General features: G+C 46.1%; 1 protein-coding gene across 3 annotated transcripts; it reads left to right on the top strand.

Annotated features, from left to right (window-relative positions):
* Window positions 1–451: 451 nt before the first annotated feature.
* Window positions 452–25,880, top strand: ERCC3 (ERCC excision repair 3, TFIIH core complex helicase subunit). Of its 3 annotated transcripts, none has more exons than XM_032353966.1 (15): window positions 452–567; window positions 927–1,132; window positions 1,763–1,999; window positions 3,718–3,767; window positions 4,180–4,315; window positions 4,571–4,735; window positions 5,007–5,211; window positions 6,689–7,003; window positions 12,685–12,869; window positions 14,405–14,607; window positions 15,379–15,475; window positions 16,747–16,864; window positions 20,109–20,227; window positions 22,162–22,314; window positions 23,883–25,880. In XM_032353966.1, the coding sequence occupies exons 1-15, from the start codon at window positions 540–542 to the stop codon at window positions 24,012–24,014; spliced, it is 2,349 nt and encodes a 782-aa protein (XP_032209857.1). In that variant the 5' UTR covers window positions 452–539; the 3' UTR covers window positions 24,015–25,880. The 3 variants fall into 3 exon arrangements, with proteins under 3 accessions (XP_032209857.1, XP_032209859.1, XP_032209858.1); XM_032353967.1 differs by lacking the exon at window positions 452–567 and adding an exon at window positions 574–804; XM_032353968.1 differs by lacking the exons at window positions 22,162–22,314; window positions 23,883–25,880 and having other exon boundaries at window positions 16,747–16,862; window positions 20,106–20,223.
* The last annotated feature ends 1,153 nt before the right edge of the window (window positions 25,881–27,033 follow it).

Here is a 27,033-nt window from a genome sequence, read left to right as displayed (position 1 = left end):
TCAAATAAAATCTTTTTAAAAAATTTAAATTCAATTAACATATAATGTTTCATCGGTCTTAGATAATTCCCAGTGCTCATTACAACACATATGCTCCCCAATGTCCACCACGAAGTTACCGAGGAGAGAGGCAGGCGTTCTGAGGTCACTCTGTTTTATTTCTTCTCGGAGCTCTTAACGCCATTAACTCTTCACGCCCACATCTGTTTCAGAAATTACGTTCCAGCCGCCAGGGCCTTACATTGTTCACCGTCCTACCCCGGCGGCTAAAAACAGTGCCTGGACTCTCATAAACATGCCCAATAAATATTTCACTGACTAACTACAGGAAGGAATGGAAGGGGGAAAGGGCCTGCGGCAGAAGAACCCAACGGAGAAAACGCAGTCGCGAAGCTTTCCCGAACACCCCGCGACCCGCGGCTCAGAGGCGGGACTTCCTGTGCGTTTGCCGAAGGAGCTTCCGGTGTGAAGGGGAAGTTCCCCTGAGAACATCCGCCGCAGGGACCCGGAGGCACCGGCTGTTAGGTGCTGTCGTGGCCATGGGCAAAAGAGACCGGGGGGATCGCGGTGAGACGTGGCGCGGGCGCCCGAGCCTGCTTGCGTTCGCTGTCCACATTGTCCTGTGTCGTAGCTGCTTTGGGCTTCGCAGCGGCTGCCGACCCCCCAGTGTCTCGTGGACTGTACATGCGGTCGGGACAGGCCGCTGGGGCAGGGGAGAGCCTTGACCTTTGGGCGCCTTGTGTCGTGGGCCGGGTGGGAGGCGTTTGAGGGAGAGGACGCCAGCAGCACGCAGGTGGCTCTTGGGTAGGAGTGTGTGGCGTTTGTGAAATACGGCAGCTACCAGGCTTCCTCGAAATGCCTCTAGGCAGTGCGGAGAGATCCCTCGCTTCCTCCTGCTGGGCTCACTTCTGTGTCCGTACCTGCAGATAAGAAGAAATCCAAGAAGCGGCACTACGAGGATGAGGAAGAAGATGAAGACGACGTCCCTGGGAACGACTCTCAGGAAGCGGTCCCCTCGGCGGCCGGGAAGCAGGTGGATGAGTCCGGCACCAAAGTGGATGAATATGGAGCCAAGGACTACAGACTGCAGATGCCGCTGAAGGACGACCACACCTCGAGGCCTCTCTGGGTGGTAAGCATACCCTCACCTAGGGCAGGACCGAGAGTTTGTAAACCCAAAATAGAAATGCAGAGTACTACTCTCCAGAGCTGGCCGGGAGAGAGCTTTCATACATAATGTTGGAGTATATAGGAATGCGCAGGTGTGGCACACATGTGCTGGCTAGACTTGGGCTCCCTTCATCTCCAGCCCTCCTCTGACTCACCTTCCCTCTATTTCTACCGCATGCGTCGAAATACTTTTTTATTACCAAATAAATGCCATGTACTGTGTAATATGTTAGTTCCCCATTTAAAAAAATTAATGGAAATTATATACATGCTAGGCAGCTCTTTTGCTTAACTTGAAGTAATTAATACTCTACATTCATTTAGAACCTGGCCAAAAGTTACCTTGAGGATAGCCAATGAGGTGGGCTTTCCCTGTGAAGAACACTGGGAAGCAGCTACTGACTTTGGAAACCTGTTCTAGTCTCTTCATTCCTTGTATCCGATTAAAGTAGGTCTTTACAAAAACATCCCGGGAGTTAAAGATCACTTTGTGGGCAGCTTCTCTTTTCTGGATAATGATCTGGGAAGGAGTCTGATACTCTCTGCAACTCATTAATTTCTTTGTCTGTTGTGTCCATTTGGTGTTTCTTAGGCTCCTGATGGCCACATCTTCTTAGAAGCCTTCTCTCCAGTTTACAGATATGCTCAAGACTTCCTGGTGGCCATTGCAGAGCCAGTGTGCCGACCAACCCACGTGCATGAGTACAAATTAACTGCCTACTCCCTGTATGCAGCTGTCAGTGTTGGGTTACAAACTAGTGACATCACCGAGTACCTCAGGAAGCTCAGCAAGACAGGAGTCCCTGATGGAATTATTCAATTTATTAAGGCAAGTGGAGGCTAAGGCTGGCTCTTTTGCCTTCCTTGCTAATGTAATAATAGTGGGAACAGATGCTACACATTGTGAGCCTGTGGCAGTCATGAAAATGCCATTCAGATCTCATGTGGGGAGCACGCATAACTGATTACCCCAGCTTCTACTCTTCTGGATCCAGAGTGGTGGTCATGCTGAGGCCACACTCTCCATGAACTTTTCTGATACAATGGGTACTAATACACTGGGGATACTAATTCAGCCCTTTTGGCCAGGGTTATTTGGGAATGAAACCTAAAGTGAATGGTGTTTTCGGCTGAAAACTTCAAAACTCCTTCAAAACTCATATGCTGAAGTCGTAACTCCGAATGTGGATTATATTTGGAATAAGGAAGTAATTAAGGTTGCATGAGGTCACAGAAGTGGGGCCCTGATCCAGTAGGATTAGCATCCTTTTAAGAAGAGTCAACCAGAAAGTTTATGTGCTCTCTTTCTCTTTGTATGTGCACAAGGAAAAGGTCAAACAAGCACATACCTGAAAAGGTAGCCAAGAAGCCTTAACTAGAAACTAATCACTGGCAACTTGGTTGTCGACTTCTGGAAATGTTTCTTTTGGTAAATCACCCAGTCTGTAGTGTTCTGTAATGCAGCTGAGTAGACTAGTTATAACTGGTAAACTTTCTAGGGCTGAATACTGCATGGGACCAGTGGTCAACAAATTCTGTTTGGGAACGTCAAAAAGAACTTCCAAGTGTTGAAGTGGCTAGGGTTCCATATGAAGAGCAGTTGAACATGCTTGGGTTTGTCCTAAGAGATAGATGAATGCCATTCAGTAGTGATGGACAGTGACGTTTGTTGTCCTTGGCTGTTCTAAAGGGAGTTGGATTTAGACCCCCAAATCTGGAGTGGCAGGTGAGTGCCACAGGCATCCAGTACAGTAAAGCATCCAATCTCAGAGAAGCCGACAGGGGCTCTGGTGAGAGTTTTCTCTTCTCCTAATGTGGAAAGGTGTGTAGGGAGAAGGGCTTGCACCTTGCTGGAATGAACCCTGTATCAGCGCACTGTCTCTGCTCAGTCTTGGTTGGGAGCTGCCTGCAGGAATGTAGGTGTTGGTACAACACAGTGGTAGATCCAGAAGGGCAGCAACAGGGGCAGGTCACAGCCCGAGTGTCAAATTTCCATGGCCACCACACAACCTCTCCTGCGTTCCATTCTGAAGATTGTTGCGAACCTGGAAGATTTTAGCTATATTCTCTTCCGTCAAAAAGCTTACATTCTAGTTGGGGAAATAGGAACGTTGGTGAGGAGGTTGGGAGGCTTTGCATTTAATTTATGCAGCCATTACTGAACCCTCACTCTGCCAGCTTTGTGCTGGCTGCTGTAATAATGCTGGTGTGGCTGGATGAACTGTTGGGTTAGGGTGGGGCCTGTGGGAATGGAGAAGAAAGGGGAAAAGAAAATAAAAGAAAGATTTTGTATAGCATTTTATAAATCAAGGGATGTGTATCAGAAAGAGCCAGGCAAGAGCAAGGTTTTACTCTCAAAAGTAGAGGTTAATAAGAAAAAGCTCAGTTTAGGTAGGACTAACATCTTTAGTATTGCACATTGGGCTTTCCTAAAGTAAAATGAATTCTTTGCTTGGTAAAGTAGTAAGACATGCATGCCCATTAGTGAATGTGTCCTGAATGAGTTTCGTGTTGCTAATTGTGCCTGTTTGATGTCACTCCTTGCAGTTGTGTACTGTCAGCTATGGAAAAGTCAAGCTGGTCCTGAAGCACAACAGGTAAAGGATTCTGTGAGAGGCCCACCCGTGGCACATTCACTCTGCTCATAGAAGGGGGCAAGGAGCACATGTCTGTGAACCGTCTGTCTTCACTAGCACCTACTCTCATGAGCAAGGGGATAAAAGGAATAAGCAAAGTGAAGTGACAGTTTATTTACTGGCTACTGTGTTCCCCCTGGCAGTGGAGCTGGAACTCAGACCCCTCCTTATTTGACTTTAAAGCAGGGTTTTGCTTCTTATTTGCTATATCTTGGCCAGTAGCTCATAGCTCAGATTTGGCCAAGGCTGTGGGAGAGTAAGAGCAGAGAAAGGCACACAGCCACTATTTCCAGACCATCTGATCAAATAAGCAGCAGAACGTTCTGGAAATGGTGTACTGGTCACTAGTCACCTCTTTTATCGCTTCTTGCAGGTATTTTGTTGAAAGTTCCCACCCTGATGTCATCCAGCATCTTCTCCAGGATCCAGTGATCCGGGAATGCCGTCTACGGAACTCTGAGGGGGAGGCTACAGAGCTCATCACAGAGACCTTCACCAGCAAGTCTGCCGTATGTGGCCTCCTGGGTCACCCTCTGGGGTGGGAGCATTTGGGATGTCAGCTCTCTCAAGGATGGTTAGTGTAGCATTTGCAACCTTGGGACCCTACAGTCTTCTTACAGCTGCGGTTCCCTTTGCAACTTTGGCTCTTGCCTGGTAGCAGGAGGGCTTATTGTCATACAGAGGTCTGGATCCCGCCTTGCTCTTAGAGACGAGATCGGACGCGTTCAGGGTGGTATGGCCGTAGACCCGCCTTGCTCTTACAGATTGCCAAGACTGCTGAAGGCAGTGGTGGGCCTTCCACTTCCCGGGTGACAGATCCACAGAGTAAATCCGACATCCCCACGGACCTGTTTGATTTTTATGAACAAATGGACAAGGATGAGGAAGAAGAAGAAGAGACCCAGACAGTGTCTTTTGAAGTTAAGCAGGTTAGTGAATGTATCCCTGCCTAAGCTGGCCCAGCCCTGCATGGTCTCTGCAGTGTGTAGGAGACCAGGTCCCCATCTCTTCCTGTATTGCTTTCTCCTTTTTGACATCTGTGGGTTGTAGCCTCCTTACTGACTTAGTCCTGAGTGTCCTTTCCTCAGGCTGGTGTGGCAGTCCTAGAGAGATGTAGGAAATGGCCCCTTGGATTATGTACAGTTTATCAGCTTGGTTTGGATTTAAGATTATAAAACCTCTTTCATGCTCACTCCCCAGGAAATGATTGAGGAACTCCAGAAACGTTGCATCCATCTGGAGTACCCTTTGTTGGCAGAATATGACTTCCGGAATGATTCTGTTAACCCTGACATCAACATTGACCTGAAACCCACAGCTGTCCTTAGACCTTATCAGGAGAAGAGCCTGCGGAAGATGTTTGGGAATGGACGTGCCCGTTCTGGGGTCATTGTGCTTCCTTGTGGTGAGTGGCACCTGCGTGAAGAAGGTGGTCAGGCTCTTCTGTCTTGGTCTGCCAGCTTCCCTTCACTCTCCTGTGTGTGTCTTTCTCTAAATCACACCTGGACAGGGAGCAGTGAAGGTCAGATGGCTCCCTGATTCATTACTTAACAAAAGTTTGAGTGCCTGTGGTATGCAGAGTGCTGACCTCAGCGGTGAAGATATATTGGTGGATAGAATAGCACTTCTGATCTCATGGAGCTTGTTTTGGTGGTAGAGAGAGACGGAGGATAAACAAATTAAGCCAAGTGTCAGACCTTGGGCACTGGAGAAGAGGGAAGGATCAGCAGTTAGTGAGGTGGAGAAGGTGCTATTTTAAACACTGGGGCTAGGGTCTTGTTCCTTGTAATCAGTCTTGTGAGTCGTGTGTATATAGAGACCTCCTAGCACAGAAACTTTGCTTGCCTGTTCCTGGATGGCTTATTACAGTGGACATGTCTAAGAAGGGGCAGTATAGTCCCCTTGTTACCTGTCTGATATCATTTGTCCTAAGTCATGTCAGGTCCTGACCAGTGTTCTTGGCCAGAGGTCACAACAGATTCACCTGGGGGCCCTTCTTCAGACTTAAGGAGGTTAGAATTTCCAGGGGAGAGGCCGGTGCCTTTAGGTTCTTCTTTTTTTGTTGTTGTTTAAATCAGCCTGGGAGATGTTGATGGACATACCTGGTAAGAAAAGAATTTCTGTTTAAAGGAAGAGCTTGATTTTTATCTTGATCTTCAAATGGTGGGTGATAGTAAACTTGGAAGCCCTGGAATTTCACTTCTGTCTGTGTCAGTAATGTCCGCCTTGAGCTTTCAGCCCAGCATGCCCTGTGGTTGCAGCTGCCTTTTACAGAGCCCTCAAATGTGTAGTCCGTGTGCCCCAGCAGCGCCACCTCCCCATGGCTTGGCACATTATCCTCAGCTTTCCTTTTCTCACGTTCAAAATGGCAACAATAAGAGTGTCACTCACCTCTGGTTTGTTTTGAGATTTCAACATTTGAACTGAATTCATGGAAAATGTTAGAGTAGGGCCTAGGGCTTGTCTCTTTTAATTCTCATATTCGGCATGAGCTGGGCATATCTCCTTTTTATAAGAAAGAAAACAGGCTTGGGGCGCCTGGGTGGCTCAGTGGGTTGAAGCCTCTGCCTTTGGCTCAGGTCGTGATTCCAGGGTCCTGGGATCAAGCCCCGCATCGGGCTCTCTGCTCAGCAGGGAGCCCGCTTCCTCCTCTCTCTCTCTGCCTGCTTCTCTGCCTGCTTGTGATCTCTGTCTGTCAAATAAATAAATAAAATCTTTAAAAAAAAAAAAAAGAAAGAAAGAAAGAAAACAGGCTCTGGAGCAGTAAGTGCCCCAGAATATCAGCTGTGAGGATTATTACAGGTAATTCGCCCAGATTCATGTGTTGATGGGTCATTCTGTCTGTCTGTATCCATTGCTACCTGGCCTTTGGTTTCTCATAGGTGCTGGGAAGTCCCTGGTTGGCGTGACAGCTGCATGCACTGTGAGAAAGCGCTGTCTGGTGCTGGGCAACTCCGCTGTGTCTGTGGAGCAGTGGAAAGCCCAATTCAAGATGTGGTCCACCATTGACGACAGCCAGATCTGCCGCTTCACCTCCGACGCCAAGGACAAGCCCATAGGCTGCTCCATTGCCATTAGCACCTACTCCATGCTGGGCCATACCACCAAAAGGTCCTGGGAGGCTGAGCGAGTCATGGAGTGGCTCAAAACTCAGGAATGGGGCCTCATGATCCTGGATGAAGTCCATACCATACCAGGTAAGGAGACTGAGAGCTGAGCTGCCTGCTCATTGCAGGGACAGAAATTGATTTACACTTGTTGGGTTGAGGGAAGGACTGCTGTGTAGTATAACTGTCTTGCTAGAAAGCTTTGTTGCTTCGAGTTTTAAAATAAATCATAAGCTTATGGGGATGGGCGTGAGGGTGGGAGGTGGATGGGTGTATCCCTTCATGGCTTCCTCAGTCATGGGCCCAGAGTAATCATTCAGAAAATGGTATTTCCCTCTTTCCTCCATCTTACTGTTGCAGCTCAGTTTACCCTAAACCCACCGGTTTGTGGTGCCATGAAAACTGCACCAGGAGCACTGAAGTCCTTGCTGTAGTGGTGTTCGTTTTATTTGAAGCCTGAAGTATTGATTCTTAATATATTATAGAAGCTTTACTTCTCCAAGTGTTGCAGGCAATCTTTTTTTTTTTTTTTAAAGAATAGCTATATTGATACTGATCCACTGATAAAATCCACCCTTTATAAGCATACAGTTCGATTCTTAGTTAATTTGTGGACTTGTGCAGCTGTCACCGTGATCCAGATTTAGAACCTCTGTCTCATACTCAATTTGGTCAGTGCTTTCACCCCAGCCCTAAGGACCATTGAGGTGCTTCCTGTCTCTGTGGATTTGCCTTTTCTGGAAATACCCTATTAATAGAATCATATAGTACGTATTTTCTTATGTGTACCTGGTCTTACTTTGCATGATGATTTATCCCTATTACATGTATTGATAGTGTCTTCCCTTTTATTGCTGAGTAGTAATCAAGACAGATAATTTTTTTTTTTAAAGATTTTTATTTTTATTTATTTGACAGAGAGAGATCACAAGTAGGCAGAGAGGCAGACGACAGAGAGATAGAGAGATAGAGAGGAGGAAGCAGGCTCCCCGCTGAGCAGAGAGCCCGATGCGGGACTCGATCCCAGGACCCTGAGATCATGACCTGAGCCGAAGGCAGAGGCTTTAACCCACTGAGCCACCCAGGCGCCCCAAGACAGATAATTTTTGATGAAACAAGTGAAGGGGGAAAGCCCTGATAAGTTAAGAAGTATAAATTAGAGATTTCTCTTAATAAATGAAATCAGAGGCATTTTCACATAGAATATTCAAAATATGGCCAAAGTGGCCCTAGCATCCATTCTTTTCAGTGCAGTGAGAGCCTCTCCGGTGCTTTTGGATGTCTGAACATAACTAGAGGTGTTCACAGCAAGCCGGTTAGGGATCAGAGGTCTTTTGGGTTGAAGGGCATTAGTCCTGAGGTGGGAGAGTACTTGGCATGGTCCAACCCATGGTCCACCATGGCAAGGTGACCATGTGGTGGGAGGGATATAGACAAGAAGAGTCCAAGCTAAGGTTAGAGAGAGGCAGACAGGATGGAGTGTGGGCCAAATGCTATAGGACCACATAGGTCACTCTAGGGTCTTTGGCTTGTACTATGGTGGGAAGCCATTTGAGGGATTTGAGCAGAGGATGACATGATCTCATTTATGTCTATAAAAATACTGTCCTGGCTGCTCTACTGAAAATAGACTTAAAGAGGCATGGATCCATCTAGGATCCCCACAAGAGTAAGAATAAAGGTAATCTACTTCTGGATGTGTTGTGAGGGTGAAGCTGACAGGCTGGATGTGGGATCTGAGAGAAAGAGAAATCAAGGACAATAGTAAGGTTTTGGGCTTGAGTAATTGGAAGGAAGGAGTGGCCATTAATTGAGATGTTGAAAGCCATAGAAGGAACAGGTTTGAAGAGTGCTGAGTGGGAGTTAGGCTTTAGACATAATCATTTGATTGCCAGTTAGACATTCTGACAGCAGCAAAGATGTTAGAAAATGGACAAGGGAGAAGAATAGACATTTCACTAGACAGAGTGTACAGATGCCAGGAAGCATTGGAAGAGATGTTCCACATCATTAGCCCTGAGGGAAATGCAGATTAATACCATGAGATGAGATGCCACTTCACACACATAACAGTGGCTACAGTGAAAAAATACTGACAATAATGAATACCAATGAGAGACCAGAGCAGCTGGCATGTATCACCAGAGGAATCTCAGAATGTAGTCACTGTGGGAAAGTTGGGCAGTTTCTTAGAAAATTGGCATATGACTCAGCAGGCCCACCCCTGGGCATACATCCTAGAGAGTGAAAGCTTAGGTTCACACAAAAACCTGCTCCTGAATGTTTATAGTGGCTCTAGTCAGAGTCTCCAAAACCTGGAGTTTTGAAGAATGCCCAGCAGTGGGTGACCAGACAGACAAACGGGTCCATCCCTCCCTTGGAACGCTACCTCAGCCATGAAACAGGACACATGGTTGCTGCGTGCAACAGCTTAGATAAATCTCCAGAGGTATGTGCTGAGTGAAATCAACCCATCTCAGGAGGTTATATAGTGTATGGTGCCTTTAGAAAGCCTAAAGGATAGTGATGGAGAGCAGATCAGTGGGTGCCAGGGGTTGAGGAGGGTGTGACATAAAGGGAGAGCACAAGGGAATGTTGGGGTAATGTGTTGGCCCATATCCTGATTATAGTGGTGGTCACACAAATCCGTATGTGTGTTAAAATTTATAGAACCAATCCTACCCACCCACTTACCAGTTTTACTGTGTGCTAATTAAAAAACTAAAAAAGTTTGGGAACAGGGGACGTTGGGTCTGATTGGATTGGAATTTGGTGACCTAGAGAATCACATCCTACAGATGAATTTGAAATTGCCATGTAGTGGTTTAGCTGGAGGCTATGTTTGAAGTTTGGGAAAACTTGAAGCTTTCTGCTTGAGTGTGTATTTAGTTTATGTTTATGTTCCTCTTCAGCCTGTGTCTCCGGTCCCAGAGGTTGGCTATCAGGCTTGGGATTGATTGTCTGGTGATGAGGATACAGAAGTGTACCCCCACAAAATTTCACTCTTGCCGTGGGTGTCTATGTGTGTCTCTTTCTTCCCTGGTTCACTGGGTCAGTTTGTCTCTGGCTGGGTAGGAGAGTAAAACCAATAGCTATAAAGAATTCTTTTTTTTTTTTTTTTTTTTTTAAAGATTTTATTTATTTATTTGACAGAGAGAGATCACAAGTAGGCAGAGAGGCAGGCAGAGAGAGAGAGAGAGAGGAGGAAGCAGGCTCCCTGCTGAGCAGAGAGCCCGATGCGGGACTCGATCCCAGGACTCTGAGATCATGACCTGAGCCGAAGGCAGCGGCTTAACCCACTGAGCCACCCAGGCACCCGCTATAAAGAATTCTGACTTCAATCTTGTGAGCCCCTTGGCTTGGCCACACTCGCTGGGCCAGAGAGCCGATGTTAAATAAGGGAATCCTAGTAAATCACAGTAAGTTTTGTGATTGTTAAACGTCTATCACATTGGATTAGGTAGAAAGATAAATCTTTGAGATCTATCTCAAAAGGTAGTTTGCTGGGACGCCTGGGTGGCTCAGTTGGTTAAGCAGCTGCCTTCGGCTCAGGTCATGATCCCAGCGTCCTGGGATCAAGTACCGCATCAGGCTCTTTGCTTAGCAGGGAGCCTGCTTCTCCCTCTGCCTCTACCTGCCACTCTGTCTGCCTGTGCTCACTCTCTCTGATAAATAAATAAATAAAATCTTTAAAAAAAAAAAAAGTTAGTTTGCTGTGTTGTTTTATACATCTTCCATAAAGAGTCCTCTTGGGTCACTGTATTAATATGAAATTTACAACTGCAGGATTTACATATATTAAGTGCTTACTGCATGCAAGACACTGTGCCAATTTCATTATTTTAGCAAGTAATTATTAAGAACCCACTAAGTGTCAGGCACTGTGCTTGGACTGGAGATGAAGTGGGAGGGACAAAAATACTACACAAATAATGTTAAATAACAACTGTGACATAACATACAGTGAAATAAGTCATACCTACAAAGTGTGTATTGTGATTCTGTTTATACAGAGTTTGGGTGACTGAAGTTGGATCGTGGTTGCATGGAGGGAGAGTGCTGGTATTGACAGGAGGGGTCAGAGGAGAGACTTATCTTGACCTGGGTGATTTCACAGGCACGTATCTGTGTAAAGATTTGTCAAGCCATGCACTATATCATATGTGAGTTCTTCTTCCTGATAGCCATATGGCTGTTAGAGAATGTGGTAGTGGGACATGACCTGTTTGCAGGGCAGATTCCACAGGAAAGCCTTCTTTCTGGCTGCAGAGTGTCCAGGCAGGGTCAAGACTCGTGCTTCCTTTGGGCTGATAGAATCTCTGGGCTGTCTGGTGCTGCCTCCCTGGCCCTAGCATTAGGTCGGTGTCTCCATTGCCTTGGCTGCCATGCCCTTATGACATGAGAAACCTGGTCTGGGGTCCTAGGCTACCCTTTTCTGGACAGCACAGTCCTCAGACATAACTGCGCTTCTGGTCTTCATCTTCCAAGTGTATGTGCAAACCATGTTAGGCTTGGAAGACCTGGTACTTGGGGTTAGGCAATCGTCTGCTGTTTTGCTATTAGGACATTTTTGGCTTGTGTTCTGGTGCAGTCTGAACCCTCTTTCCTCAAATAGTTAACATCTGTTTCTGTGGTATCACTAACCTCACCTTTAATTGCATTAGAAGATAAGCATGACTCAGGTATTTTAACCTTCTTTCAGAGTATTAGGATTTCAATCAATTAATTAATTAATTAATTTTTGATAGTTGTCAATCTTTCTTCTATTTTATTCAGCATGAATAAACAGTTCCCTCCTAGATTATATAATGTGGAAGGATTTGGGGGAGTTTGGAGTAGAGTCACAGACAAAACACACAAAAAGTGTGGGAACAATGGGTAGAGTAAATAGTCAAGCAGGCTTTCCTTCCTTTGTAACCACACTAGAGGGAGACGCAGAATGGTTTCCTTGGGTGACAAACTCATTTCCCAAATACGAACTTACTGTGCTATATTGGTAATGATTTTGAATCACTGGCTCTAGTTTTTCTGATTCTTGCCTTAAATAAGAGGAAATATCTAGCTAGTAATGACTACCCCATTCATAAGGATTTTTAAAAGATGAGCTCATGGAAACCCACGGTCGGGTTTTTTGAAATTAATGTCTCATACCCACTTTTGTGTGAAGAATTATAACATTCCAAAGAGAGAAAGACAGGATTGCTGGTTGAGATTAATCTAATTGGAAAAGTACGAAGGGGGTTTCCAAGGCAGGTCAGGGTGCCTGGGGTTTCATGTCTCTCTGTTTTCTCCTTGGTCTCTGGGAAGATGGTGGGAAGCCAGGCAGATCCAGCTCCTATCATTCCTCTGATCCCCCATTTCCCCAGCCATCTTCCTGTAATCTGGGTACAAGTTTTAGGATGAGCAAATTCCTTGCATCCTTTAGATCTCAGTGGTGTTTTAAGTGTTGTAGGTCATGTTTCAAATTGCCATTTGTGTTCCTGCTGGTAGCTTAACTGCTTCAAGGAAGGATCCTGGGGTTCCCTAACTTGGAGCTTCCCTAAAGCTATTTCTCCCTTATGTTCTCTTTTTCTTCCTTCTTTTGAACAGGTCTGAAAGTGATGATTAAGCGTTCTTGACTAGTCAGTCTTGTCTAGAGCCAGATTCCTGTGATTCAGAAACCTGGGGGTTAGCCCTCGTAGTGTCCCAAGCCAGTGTGAAGTTGCAAGGCTGGGTATGGTCCTTGAGCATTTAAAAAAATGACAGTGTGAATGCACGGATTGTCTTCCTAGCCAAGATGTTCCGACGGGTGCTCACCATCGTACAGGCCCACTGCAAGCTGGGTTTGACCGCAACCCTTGTCCGGGAAGATGACAAAATCGTCGATTTAAATTTTCTGATTGGGCCCAAACTCTATGAAGCCAACTGGATGGAGCTGCAGAACAACGGCTACATCGCCAAAGTCCAGTGCGCTGAGGTAGCTGGCTCCTGCCCAGGACTGTCTCCAAGGGAGGGACTCCCCCAGGGTTCAGGGAAAAGGGATCAGGTCCGCTCCCCATGGGCAGATACACAGGTCAGGACTTGTGGAAAAGTGCTGCCACCTCATCCTCTTGCCTTATCCCCACTGTGTGGTGGGCAGTGTTCTTCCCACTCTGCAGACTCGGGAAGCAGAATCACATTCCAGGGGCACACAATCAGTAAGTGCTCAAGTCGGGGTGGTAATTCAGACTGGTTTGACTCCAGAGTCCATGGTCCTCCTCTTCTCTGGGAGTGAGCACCTCAGACTGTTCCCACCCATCCCCCCTTGAGGGATTTTTGGGTGGTGCTGTATGGGCAACTGTCCAGACCCACCCTAGTGTCTAAGCCTCTTGGTTTTGATGCCCCTAGAAGGCACCTGTGACTTAGATCATTTATTTCTGAACACACTGGGAAATTCACTGTCCCAATCTTATTCTGTAGTGAATACCTGCACAGGTGAAATGCCTGAAGTAAATGTTCAGAGGTAAGTCTTCTCACAGGAACAACAGCACTCTGAAGTGACTGTCACTCACTGGCTAGGGTAGGGTGGCCTCTGTCCTGGAAGGGCAGAAGGGGTCCCCTTAGGTAGTGGTAAGTGTGAAGAACCTGTGCAGGTGGACTTGCTCTGCTGAAAACTTCCCTACCCTGTAGTTTCATCTTCATAATCGGCACCCATTTTATGACGCAGAGCATTGCTGATATGTGTGAGCCCCCCTGTTCCTCTCCAGTTGCTTCTCTCCTCCCCCTGCTTGTGGAACTTGGGTTTGTCACTCTTTCGCTTCCCTTTATTATTTTATTTCCTGTGTAAATTTCTCTCATCTTTTTGTTTAGCTTTGCCTTAAAAATAAGTCTTTAGGGATGCTTGGGTGGCTCAATTAGTTAAGTGTCTGCCTTCAGCTCATGTCACGTGAGATGGAGCCCTGCTAGGTTGACTCAATAGACAGAGTTGGGCAGTATGAGTGCGTTTCTCCATAGCAGTGCTGTGCATAGACTTGTGTGTGAAGGGGTGGTCTACACAGGAGGGATTACTTGGACCCCTAGTTAAGAACCTGATTTCCCTTGCTTGGAGCTGTTGTAAAAGTAATTCCCTGGATATCAATGCATTTAAAAATCTATGTGTTAAGAGATAAATATGAGAGTGTCCTGGTTCACCATTAGGTATTTGATTTGTATGTGTATGTTTACATATATATAGATGGATGGATGGATGGATGAGAGGGGAGGGAGGGAGGAAGGAAGTGGGGAGGGGCAGAGGGAAAGGGAGGGAGAGGGAATCTTAAGCAGGCTCCAAGCCCAGCTTAGAGCCTGATGTGAGGCTTGATCTCACAACCTGAGCCGAAATAAAGAGTCTAATGCTTAACCGACTAGAGCCACCCAGGTATCCTTTTTTAATTTATTTTAAAGCTAGTGCTGCTAAATGAATGGTCTTCAAAAGTTTCTAGTCATGTGATGTTTCAGCGTGGAAACTGACCCTTGGTTCTTACTGTGCCACAGGTTTGGTGCCCAATGTCTCCTGAATTTTACCGGGAGTATGTGGCAATCAAAACCAAGAAACGAATCTTGCTGTACACCATGAACCCCAACAAATTCAGAGCTTGCCAGTTTCTGATCAAGTTTCATGAAAGGAGGAATGACAAGATTATTGTCTTTGCTGACAATGTGTTTGCCCTGAAGGAATATGCCATTAGGCTGAACAAGTAAGAATTGAAAAGTTGGAGTTATTGCCAGGCAGCTTATTTTTCTCAAGCCAGAGAACAGAAGTGCTCCGTTTTTGTTGTTTGTTTGTTTCCTCTTCCTCTCTTGAAGCTCTCAGGAACTTCTTAGGATCTAAAGGTCTGGTTCTGTGGCCCCAGTCCTAGGAACCAGGTAAGACAGTCAGACTTAGTGGTCATACTCAGAGGTCAGAACATATAGAAAGGGAGCCCGGTCATCCTCAGCCCAGGGATTAGGGGCTAGATTTGTACTGCTTTGGTGGGACACCATCTTTGAGCTGGGCTCCAAAGGTGGGCAGAAGTTGGCATCTGGAGTGGCAGGACAAGTGAGCACCCTGGTAGAGCCGAGGTCAGACTGTATGGGCCAGGGGCCAGGAAGGCCAAGCTGACTCGGCCAGCATCCCAGCTATGGCCCTGCATCTAGAAAGAGCTTCTCAGGAATCACCAGCAGTGTCTTCACTGGCCACAGTCCCCCTGGATTCTGTGTTAGCACTACTTGTGTAGACATGAAACTTAGATCGAGGGATGCTGACTCAGGAGAAAGCATAAACAAAGGAAAAAGTAAGGGAGGGAATCCTAAAGAGAATGATGACCAGAATGTTGGCTGAGGGTCTGTGGCCACTCATTTTTATGGGCCTCCTCTTGATATTCTTGGAGGAGAGAGACTTGCGGAGGCTTCCTATCCCCTGATGTGCTTTCAGGATAATTGAGGGGGTGATTCTGTGGCCTTCCTAATACAGCTTCATTCTTCTCTAGACCCTATATCTATGGTCCTACATCCCAAGGAGAGAGGATGCAGATACTCCAGAATTTCAAGCACAACCCCAAAATCAACACCATCTTCATATCCAAGGTCTGTGTGGCATGCAGGGTGTCCCCCAGGCTAGGGGGACACTGGGGGATTTCTAGACATTGAATTCATGTTTATTGAAGGGACATTACGGGTCAGTTTTCATTCCCATGTTTCTGTGTCTGGGGACAGAGGAATGCTTCCTGATGGGTAGGAGGAACTGATGCAGGCCTCAATATTCTGTGGATAATCTGTAAAGTCTCTTTGCTTGACTGAGATTTTTCCTGCTTCTTTTGGGGATATGGGGATTTAAAATTATATTTTATTTATCTAAGGGGGGAAACTTTCATTACCTATTCTGGCCAAAGTAGGCGTTTAGATGAGGTTCTCTTTGTGGAGCTAGAGATTGCTGTGGCCTGTAGGGAGCCTTTCTCCTGGCTCCTCGTGTGTCCTGATGGTGGGTGATGAATATAAGCATGATAGAAACTCATGAAGGCCCAGCTTGGTGATGCTCTTAGAAGCTGTGGCCCAACAGTGGAGAGTGGTCATTCAGATTAGAACAGAACCAAAGCTCAAAATAAATGAGATTTACTAATAAGGTGACCATGGCTGGGTCAGTAATGCCAAACTGTGATATGTCCTTGGGAATCTTGGTGGTAGGAACCCTCAAGTGGAACCCGTTACCTGGAGCCAGACCCATCCATGTGTGGACAGTGACCCCTACCAGGTCATGTGTCCTGCACATGCCAGTGGTTTCATTGACCTCCAGCTGAGAGCGTGGATGGTTTTTTTTTCCCCCCTAAAGATTTTATTTATTTATTTGACAGACAGAGATCACAAGTAGGCAGAGAGGCAGGCAAGCTGGCTCCCTGCTGAGCAGAAAGCCCGATGCGGGGTTTGATCCCAGGACCCTGAGATCATGACCTGAGTCGAAGACAGAGGCTTTAACCCACTGAGCCACCGAGGTGCCCCGGAGAGTATGGATGGCTTTGTGCAGACATATTTCTGTAGCAAAAAAGGAGAGGGGTCATTTATAGATAATGTTGATAGGGCCTTCTTATCTCCGGGCCCCAGGGGCCCATACTGGCAATGTTGCTGAGACAGCTCATGGGGTCTGTGGGTCTTGACAGCTTCTTTAGGAAAGCTCTCAGGAGAATTCACACTAGGTCCTAGAGGACCGCCTGCATCTGCAGGACTCTGGTACTGAGAGAAGAGGATGGTGATTATCTTTCTTAATTACTGGAAAGTTTAAATTCAGAGCCAGTTGATTTTTTTTTTTATCTTTGTCCCAAATAAAAAACCTTCCCAGACTTACAGCTGTTTCATTTCTGTAGGTGGGTGACACATCGTTTGATCTGCCAGAAGCAAATGTTCTCATTCAGATCTCATCTCATGGTGGCTCCCGGCGGCAGGAGGCCCAGAGGTTGGGGCGAGTGCTCCGAGCCAAAAAAGGTAAAGGTGGTCCTACCTCTTCTGCTCCAGGAAGTCTTTCCTTTTGAACCACTTTGGTTAGGAAGAGGGTAGGGCTAAGCTGCCTATGTGTTCATGGTGGCAAGGTTGTGCCCCTGGGCCTAGTAGATTCTGCATGGAGGGATCCCAGAGTAAGGACCAAGATCTGCTTGGTTCTTATTATTTCTTGTGCCTTGGGGTTGCTATGTGGATATTTTCCCTGGCAGCTGCTTGGTTCACATGGATATCCTCTCAGCTGGATGCTTGCTTTGGTAGATAGTAGGAGGAACCAGGAGCAAAGTGTGTAATGGTGTAGACATAGAGGGAGAAAGCAGAGCTGGGCCACCAGTGCGGTCTAGGAGCTGGAGCTGTACCCTGGACCTTGAGTCAGGAGTAAGGGGAAGGCTTGGGCACCCACGGATGGCTTCCTTACACACCACCTGGCAAGAGCCCCACCCTGGGTGGCAGCTTGCAGCCAGGCTGGTGCATGTTCAGCACTTGAGGACTCTGGAGGTTGGAGTCTGTGCCTGATTATTGTGGTAGAAGGACCCAGACCCTAACAGTGGGCATGGCAGGCACTGAAGATGCTGCTTAGAGATGGCTACGGCTCTCCTTAGGCAGGCCGTAAGACAGGGACACAGGCCTTGTCCTCAGGCCTTGCTTTCCTTTTCTAGGAGACAGCCGGACTGCTAGGGTGTTAGTGGAAACAAGGTTAGTGGGTGTATGTTGGAATTGTACTATATTAGAATATGTGTAAGAGGGGCTAACTGTATTTAATATGGAGGCAGGGCACGTTAGTAGAAAGAACATGCATGTGGGCACCAGGCCAACCTTGTAACCTTGGGCAGGTAGTTTGCCCCTCTGAGCCTTGCTTTTACATCCAGAGTGGGAGTGACATCCTGTCTTACCCGGCATTTGTGAGGAGTGAGCCTTATGTAACAGAATATAGGAAGCTGTTGGGTAAATTGCAGCTTTTATAAGCTGAAAGGAATATAATCTGAAAGGAATATAATTCCTGACTTATGCCTTACTCACCACCTCCCAAAAAAGAAACAAATCTAACCTGAAAACCACTTTGAATTTGAGTAGAATTTTTTTTTTTTTTAAATACTAGTTGAGAAAAGGTATTTGGCTGCTTTCTTTGCATCTCTGAGCTCTTGTAAGACTAAGAAACAGTTGAATTCAGAGGCAGTACATAGATACAGAACGTGCTGACAGTTGAACTGTGAAGCAAAAATCTGCAGATAGTCCAGAGGCATCAGCTTTTATAGGGTACAGTATTCTCTGTCCTAGTTTCTGTGATAATTCTGTCCTAGGTTTTCTCTTTGAGCTGTTTTTTTTTCTTAATAACTTTATTGAGATAGAGTTCACATACCATACAATTGATCCATTGGAAGGGTATAATTCAGTGGTTTTTCCCTTCACTTTCCTTTTCTGTTCCCTTCCCTTTACTTACTTTCTTTCTTTCTTTCTTTCTTTCTTTCTTTCTTTCTTTCTTTCTTTCCTTTCTTTCCTTTCTTTCTTTCTAGCGTGAGTGTGCAGTCGGGTGCGGAGGGGCAGAGGGAGAGGGAGGAATTGTAAGGAGGCTCTATACCCAGTGTGGAGCCTGACTTGGGGCTCCATCTCAAGATGCCGACTGAGATCATGACCTGAGCCAAATTGAACCCTTAACCAACTGAGCCACCCAGGTGCCCCCAGTGGTTTTTAATATAATTGCAAAGTGTGTAACCATCACCATAGGTTGTGTTTAGAATATTCTCATCACTGCAGAGAAGAAGCCCTTTCCCACTGCCAGTCACGCCTTTCTCCTTGTCTCCTAGCCCCAACTGCAGGCAATCATGACTCTGTTTTTACCTTGATAAACGTGCCCATTATAGAAATGGCATACATGCAGAATCATGCAGTCCGGGTCCTCTGCGACTGACTTCTTTCACTACCGTGATGTTTTCAAAAGGGTCCTCTATAGTAGCATGTATTTTTTAAGATTTTTTTTATTTATATGAGAGAGAGAGAGCGCGCACACACAAATGGGGAGAGGGGTCAGAAGGAGAGGAAGATGCAGACTCTCCTTTGAGCAGGGAACCCAATCCTGGGACCCCAGGATTGACCTGAGCTGAAGGCAGCTGCTTAACTGGCTGAGCCACCCAGGTGCCCCAGTACTTCCCTCTTTTTATTGCTGAATGATCCTCCATTGAGCAGACATACCACACATCTTGTTTGTTTGTTCTTCTTTTGATGGACACTTGTGTTGTTTCTACTTTTCAGTTCTTAGGAATACTGCTGTGAAATTCATATGCAAATTTTTGTGAATATATGTTTTTAGTTCTGTTGGGTATATATCCAGGAGTAGATTATTGGGTCAGCTGTGGTAGCTCTCTGTTTAACATTTTAATTATCTGCCAGACTATCTTCCAAAACAGCTGTACCATTTTACACTCTATCAGCAGTGTATGAGGAATCCAGTTTCTCTACATCCTTGACAATTGGTGTAATTATCTCTTTTGTTTCGGGCCATCTGAGGGAGGGCTAGGGGGTACCTCACTGTGATTATGGTTTGCATTTCCCAAATGATGACTGATGATGTTGGGCACTTTTCATGGGCTTATTGGCCATTTGTAGATTTTCTTTGGAAAAATGTCTGTTCAGATCCTTTGCCCTTTTTATAATTAGGTCATTTGTTTTTTCATTGTTTATTTGTAATGTGATTTATATATAGTCCAAATACAAATCCCCTATCAGGTACATGTTTTGTAAATATCTTCTCCCATTCTGTGGGTTGTCTTTTTACTTTCATGGTGGTGTCCTTTAAGCACAAATGTTTTTAATTTTGATGAAGTGCCCAAACAAAGTCAGGGCTGTTTGCCCCTTGCCTGCAAAGCTTTCCCACTACATTACAGTTGGCCCTTGAATAACATGGGTTTGGACTGTGAGGGATTTTTTTGATAACTGTGGTGCAGTAAGTGTATTTTCTTTTCTTTACAGTTTTCTTAATAATGTTTTCTCTAGCTTATTTTATACTAAAAATAGTATGTAACACATACAGGTCAATCAACTGTTTATGTTATTGGTAAGCAGGCCAGTCAGCAGTAGGCTCTGAGTAGTTAAGTTTTGGGGGAGTCAGAAGTTACATGTGGTGCCCCAACTCTCATGTTGTTCAGAGGTCGGCTGTACTTACTTTCGAGCCCTGGACCCTCGGTTCCTGGCACTGTAACAGCTAATGTTGTCCTTTCTCCTTTCTTCTCTTAAGGGATGGTTGCTGAGGAGTACAATGCCTTCTTCTACTCATTGGTGTCCCAGGACACACAGGAAATGGCTTATTCAACCAAGAGGCAGAGGTTTTTGGTAGATCAGGGTTATAGCTTTAAGGTATGTATTCAATTGATCTCTGGTCAGAATAGAACTAAGGCTCTTTTTAGTACCCACGCCTCCAGGAGAAGTAGGAACTGCTATTGGCACCAGTGTGGGACAAAGCTCAGACAGACACAGAACATTAGGGCATTGGAAGCCCTGCCTCAGGTTCCCTTTATCTCGGCATGAGTTGCCAGGGACTTTGAGGGAAAATATTGTTTAGGGTCCCTTCCTGCACCCAGCTTCCCACAGTGAATGGTCAAAGAGTGGCGCCTCGAAAGCAAGGGGCTTGGATTGTGTACTTGTTAACATTTAGAGTTGTCTTACAAAAAGAATGTTAGTTGTCAGTGGGAAAAGTGCTAGCTTCGCAGGACTAGAGATGCCATGGAGCTATGGCCATCACTGTGCTGCCATGAGCCCCTTGGGGTTACTTTCCTGTACTGGCAATGGTTGTCAGCCAAAGCTTTAGGATATCTTGTTGTTCACAGACCTGATTTGTAGTATGAGGAAGGCTGCGATGGGGTTCCCCTCCAGGTACCTCGGAGAGCCCTTCCTTTAGTCAGCTGGTGAGCTAGGGCCTCAGTGGTCCTCACGCTGGAGCTGTCCGCATGCAACGAACTGGTGGTTATACAGCTTCGGAGATGCTGAAGCTTTGGCTGACCTCCATCAGCAGAGGTGTTTGCTCTCCTTCCTGTTTATGTCAGGACTTAGTGTCCCTAAAGATTTTTATTTGTGGGAGTGAATGGGGGTGCTGGAGGCAGGTAACTAAAGGACGCCCCTAGAACATGCAGGTTCCCAGGTTCTTGGTTTACAAAAGACTACAGGCTGCCTTTTCAGATGCTTTTGATTATGTGTTTTTATATGTGTTGGTAAGTTCCCATTATTAGCCGTAGACAAGAGGTCAGGGCTGAATAGCTCCTCCTTTCTTAGCCAGAAGCAGTGACAGTTTCAGACCTCTCCTGCTGAGCTGGAGGATAGGATATTTGGCCATATTTTAAAGGATTTGCCTGATGCCTTTTTATGTACCTATAAAAAGTATGCGATGGTGGCAGCATTCATATCTCCTTTTCCCTTGAGAGTTAAGGATGACACAAGCGCCAAATCCGGGAGTGTTCTGGGTTGTTTGAAAGGTGAGCTGGACAGAAAGGCACCTTGGGCATGTGATTGTCTGTGTTGTTTTGGGCTGCCCTTGCCTTCCTTGCCTTCAACACTGCTTACCGAGAGCTGCCAGGTTAGAGTTCCTAGAATCAGTACCCTGCAGTTCCCAGAGGAGTGACTGGGCCAGGGCAGACATGGCAGGTATCTGTACTCCAGGTCTGTGGCAACTTGAAGGGCTCAGCCACATCCCTACTTCTGGGACTTTTCTTTTAATTAAAATGACGAGAAGAACTTAAGGGAGGAAAATAATTCCTCTACACCAATCAGTCCAGGCTTTCTTCAGGGATATGTAGGCAGTGTAGTAAGTAACCCCCAAGAAAGGTAAACCAAATCTCCGCCATGCTGTTCTCTTGCTCTCTTAGAAAAAATTTTGTAAATCCACCTCAACAGGCTCCCATTTCTAAGTGTTCCCTCCCACTGGAAGCCCTGGCTGCCAAGCCCAGGAGGTGGAAGACCCTGCCCAAGGGCAGCAGGCTGTGCCTGTCAGTCTTTGGTCCCTTCCTTTATCTGGTGCAAGATGGAAAACTGCCAGAAGGGACATTTTAGAGTTGCTGAGGCTCCTGTTGATCTGTTGTAAGTGATCATGTATCTGCTGTTTGAAGAGTAGTTTTCTCTGGAATTTCCTTCACCTCTCCTGCCCTCCAGTTAGTAGTTAAGCTCATTGTCTCAGATGGCTCCGAAGCTGGTCCCTGGAGTGCCAGGGCGGAGCTCTCCGTTGTTAGTCACCTGCTCAGCTGGGCCTAACAGAGGGAAAACAAAAGGGGACATGGGGCCTGTGGCTTTCGGCTCTACAGGTGATCACAAAGCTTGCTGGCATGGAGGACGAGGAGCTGGCATTTTCCACGAGAGAAGAGCAGCAGCAGCTCTTACAGAAAGTCCTGGCAGCCACTGACCTGGATGCTGAGGAAGAGGTGGTGGCAGGAGAATTTGGCTCCAGATCCAGCCAGGTGAGTGAATGGGTGAGGTTGCAGGTGTCAGTACTCCCAAAGGACAGGAGTCTTATGTACACGCATGTACTTAGTTGTGTGTGAGTGCACGTGCACCTGTGTGACCTTTGTAAAAACTTGGAAAACCCAGGAAGCTGCAGAGAAGAGAGTAACAGAAACAGCCCCCATTAGCGTTTTGGTGCGAATCCTTCCTTCCTTACATATTGTTTAACATGGCCAAGTCCACGGTGGCTGTAGCTGGCCTCCTGCTCCGTTCCCCTCACAGTCTGGTCTAAGTTTTGTTAATTCCTTGAGGTTGCAACCCAGAATATCACAGGTGGCCCCAGGCTTACACCAGGGTGGCTGTGGGAGGAGGTGTTGCAGCCTGGGCCCGTCATCTGGGGCCTTGGGCAGGTCACTTCAGCTCTAGCTCCCAGTTATAGAGCTGAGCCTTCCAGCCTGTAAGGTGGGTCTGAGGATGAGCTCACATTGTAGTTTGTTTATCTTGAAACATTTAGAGTTCTCTGAAGATAGTGAATTATCCATTTATTCTGCAAATACTTACTGAATGCCTACCATGTGCCAGGCCAATATAATGTGGTATAATTAATGAAAGTACCATTATGGGCAGTTCTGATTAGCCCTTCCAAGAGAAAAGTACAGTTTAGTCAGTTCTTTGGAAACAAATTAAATTGATATTAGAGCCAAAAGGTGAGCAATGGTTGGGACAAAGAAAGAAAATCAGCGTCCCCCGGGGAAGTGCTGCTCTTCTTCCAGCCGGAGGCCATTCTCCCAAATGTGGGGGCTGGACCCCCCTCTGGGCACTTTCTGTGGATGGATGCTTCAGGGAAATTTCTTGCCTCTGTGTGCTAAAGCCATTCCTACCAACCAGTGAGTCACCTAATGTCAGGCTGTTGAAGGAGTTGATCGGTGCCTGTCAGCATACTTGGCTTGTAATCTGGTACAAGTAGTGTGCCAGGCTCTGGGTCAGACCATTGCCTGTGTGATATCTGTTCACACCACTTATATCAAGATGGGTGAGGCTATCTCCATCTTACAGATGAGTTCACTGAGGCTCAGACATTCAGTGTTTGTCCAAAGTCATCCAGCAAGAGATAGAGCCAAGATTCATGCCCAGGGCTTTCTGGATTTCCACATGATTCAGAGCCTAATGGTAGAGCCTTAAGGTGTTGGGGGACTGATGCCCTCGTTGAAAAATTCTTTTTATAAATTGGCATTAAGAGAGGCAGAGTAGCATTGTGGTTAAGAATAGGGAATCTGAAGCCAGCTGCCTGGGTTCAAGTCGCATCTCTTAAAGAGCTGTGTGATCTTGGACAAGTTACTTCATCTCTTAGTGCCTCAGTTTCCTCATCTGTAAGATGGGGATTACAATAATTGTGAGGATTGGATGAATTAACACATGTAAATATGTATACAATGCCTGAGACACAATAAGGGGTCAATAAATGTTCTTAAAAAATTAGTATTTATTAAACTTAAAAACATTACAGAACTTATTAGGATTATAAATATTATAAAAGGAGTGTCTTTTCCCTTGGAAGCTAATCGTGGGCTGGGTTCCCCTGCAGGTATCTCGGCGCTTTGGCACCATGAGCTCCATGTCTGGGGCTGACGACACCGTGTACATGGAGTACCATTCGGCTCGGAGCAAGGCTTCCACGAAACACGTGCACCCGCTTTTCAAGCGCTTCAGGAAATGACATCCGTAGGGTCACATGGATGAGGGCTGGGTCCTTGGCACCAACGTCAGATAGGGATTTTCCACATCCTTATTCTTTGCTCTAGCATTGGCCATACTGATCTAGAGGCAATGTTTGTTCACTGTGTGGAGGAAAATGGATCAAGACCTTGGTTCTGTCTTCATGGGTCATCCAGGGCTTAAAGAAAGTTGGGAAACTCTATTTTTGGTTTTTTTTTCCCCCAGACCTCTTTTCAATCATGGGCAGTGGTCATTCCTGTATATAAGTATTTGTAATATTTAAGATGTATTTATCTTAATATTCTAAATAAATAGAAGTGGAGAATTTGACCACTCTTGCTTACAGGTGTTCTGTCTTGTCACAGGCCCTTTTTGTAGCAGGGATTGAGGTATATGATGGGGCCCATCTCTGAGGAGCTCTACTGGGGAGACACACCCCAAGATAAAGAAGATTTGCTTCTTGGTGTTGAGGCATGGACAGGGCCAAGGCTCAGAGAGAGGGAAGAGCTAGAGCTGCCTATTCACTGTTTAGCCTCTGTGCCTTCCATGCTAGGCACCTCTGTGTGCAGGTCCTCTCGGTCACCTGAAAGCCATCCACGCCTAGGAAGCTACCGTGCACACAGGTCCTACAATTGGGCTTCTCCGAGAGAGTGACCTCTTACTTCTTCCCCAGATTCATTTTTGATATTTTTGGGAGGCTGGGTTCCTTTTCGAATAGCAGTGTGATGTTCTTGGGTCTTTAATAGCTAGTTCCTTTATTCTGAGAAACATCTTTTTCTCTCTTGTTCTGGGCATGAAAGAAAAGAGGGAAAGAAAAGGCAGGAATGTTTCATAAAAGAGAGACACACAGGCATATATAGGTCACAAAGAATAACTTGTTATTTTGAGGAGGAGGCTTATCCTAATAGGCCATGGTACTTGCACCTGGGGAGTGTTGAAAGCCTGTGCTAAGTAAATAAGGCCTCTAAATTTGGAGTCCCTGCCCACCTTCCCACCACCCCCCTGGGGCTCCGCAGCAGCAGCAGCATTCTGTTTCCTGTCATCAGACACACCTCGACGGCTGTTCTGTGAAGCAGCTGCAGACCAGGCATGGGAAGACAGTACCTATTTGATCAGGAGTGCTTTGCAGCAAGAGCCACCTTACCCAAATTCTACTTCTCTGAGCTGACTTTTGGGGCCAAACACTCATAGTCTGGCCAGCAGCTAGCTGCTCTTTGCAAACCCCAGAAATGGCCGGGAGCCGCCAGATCTGAGGTCTGCGCTCAGGCATGTATGCACTAAGGCTTGTAGGGCTGCTCATTACTCACCCTGATGGGCTGGTACCCAAATGTCTGAGACTTGATCACAACCAGTATTATTTCCAGATTCTTATCTCCTGTTACACCTTTCTGCTTGAGATACTCAATACCAAATACTTCTTGTATCTTCACATTTCTGCCCTTGGTTCTCACTGTTTTCTTCTTCTGTAATCTGTCTACTGATAATGTGGACTTTTACCCAAGCCCTGTGATCTTGAAAATGGACTGTTAAAAGGAATCCTCCATTTTTTGTGTTCTGGAAAAGTGCTTACTGTAGAGAGCAGCCTTCTCACATATGACTTGGACAAGACTTGAAGATGCCCCCTTTGTTTGCCTGTGACAAGGCCAGATACAGATCTTCCACGTTCCCATTTTTTGCCTCTGCTGTGCTATGTCCTTTATGGTGTTGGTTTTCTTCATTTTTTATATTTGTACCTATTAGTCTGAGTTCTGTCTGTACCTTAGGAGCTGGTGTATAGTAGGTGCCTAGTGACTATTGAATTGGATTCTTAAAAGAGTTTATGGACTTAAGAAAAATTAAAGAAAAATCTTTAAACACTTCTTAAAAACGTAAAGTTTGTGGACTTAAAAGGAGCACTATGACCCCTGTCTGCTTATTGAGTGAAACCCCTACTGGTAACCATCCACCCCACTAACCCTTCCTCCTGCTTTGGCCCTGAGCCAGCCCTCACACCCATGGCAAACGGCATCAGCAGGATAAAGTACCAAAGAGGAGAGTTACACGAAGAACTACAGAGATTTCCTTACGGTCCCCTGAGTCTCACACCAAGCACTGGTCAGCACGGGCATATAAGAAGCCACGTGAGGGGCACCTGGGTGGCTCAGTGGGTGAAAGTCTCTGCCTTTGGCTCAGGTCATGATCCCGGGGTCCTGGAATCGAGCCCTGCATCGGGCTCGCTGCTCAGCAGGAAGCCTTCTTCATCCTCTCTCTCTGCCTGCCTCTCCGCCTGCCTCTCCGCGTACTTGTAATCTCTTGTCAAATAAATAAATGAAATCTTTAAAAAAAAAAAAAAAGCCACGTGAAAGGATTGGGGGAGCTTATGCGGGGGCTGGTTGGTTCTGTTCCTGTCAGCCAGAGTGAGAAACCTCATCATTCACAGGGCATCTAGTAGAACGTGCAGTAAGGCTCTGTGTCAGCAGTGTGTGAAGTGAGAACTAAAGTAAGGCTGCCTCAGTTCTAACAAAGTTTAAAAGCCAGACCCAAAAGGACCAAACTGTTGGTACGTAACTTACTGTGTCCCAGAACAAAGCTAACTGCTGCAATAAGAAAATATCCCGCAACCAATAAGGTAAAATTCCTGATGCCTGATATCCAATCAGAAATCACCAGGCAGTTGGGGAGCCTGTTGGCTCAATCGATGAAGCATCCAACTCTTGATTTCAGCTCAGGTCATGGTCTCAGGGTGGTGAGATGTAGACTGTATCTGCTGGGTTTGGAGTCTACTTAAGAATCTTTCCCTCTCTCTGCCCCTCCCTTTCCCCTCCCCTCTCTGCTGGCTCATGTATGCTTGCTCTCTCTTAAAAAAAAAAAAGAAAGAAAGAAAGAAAGAAAGAAATTACCAGGCAAATAAAGAGCCAGTAAAACAACACCTAAAGAAAAGGGAAATAAAATGGATCCAGAAATAACCCAGTTGATACAATTAGTACACAGGCAATTAAAAGTTGTAACCGTGTTCCAGATGCTTACAAAGCCAGAAAAAT

This window comes from Mustela erminea, chromosome 8 (genome assembly GCF_009829155.1).
Source record: "Mustela erminea isolate mMusErm1 chromosome 8, mMusErm1.Pri, whole genome shotgun sequence".
NCBI lineage: Eukaryota > Metazoa > Chordata > Mammalia > Carnivora > Mustelidae > Mustela > Mustela erminea.
Note: the sequence above shows the minus strand (reverse complement) of the source record. Positions and strands in the feature narration are given on the sequence as shown.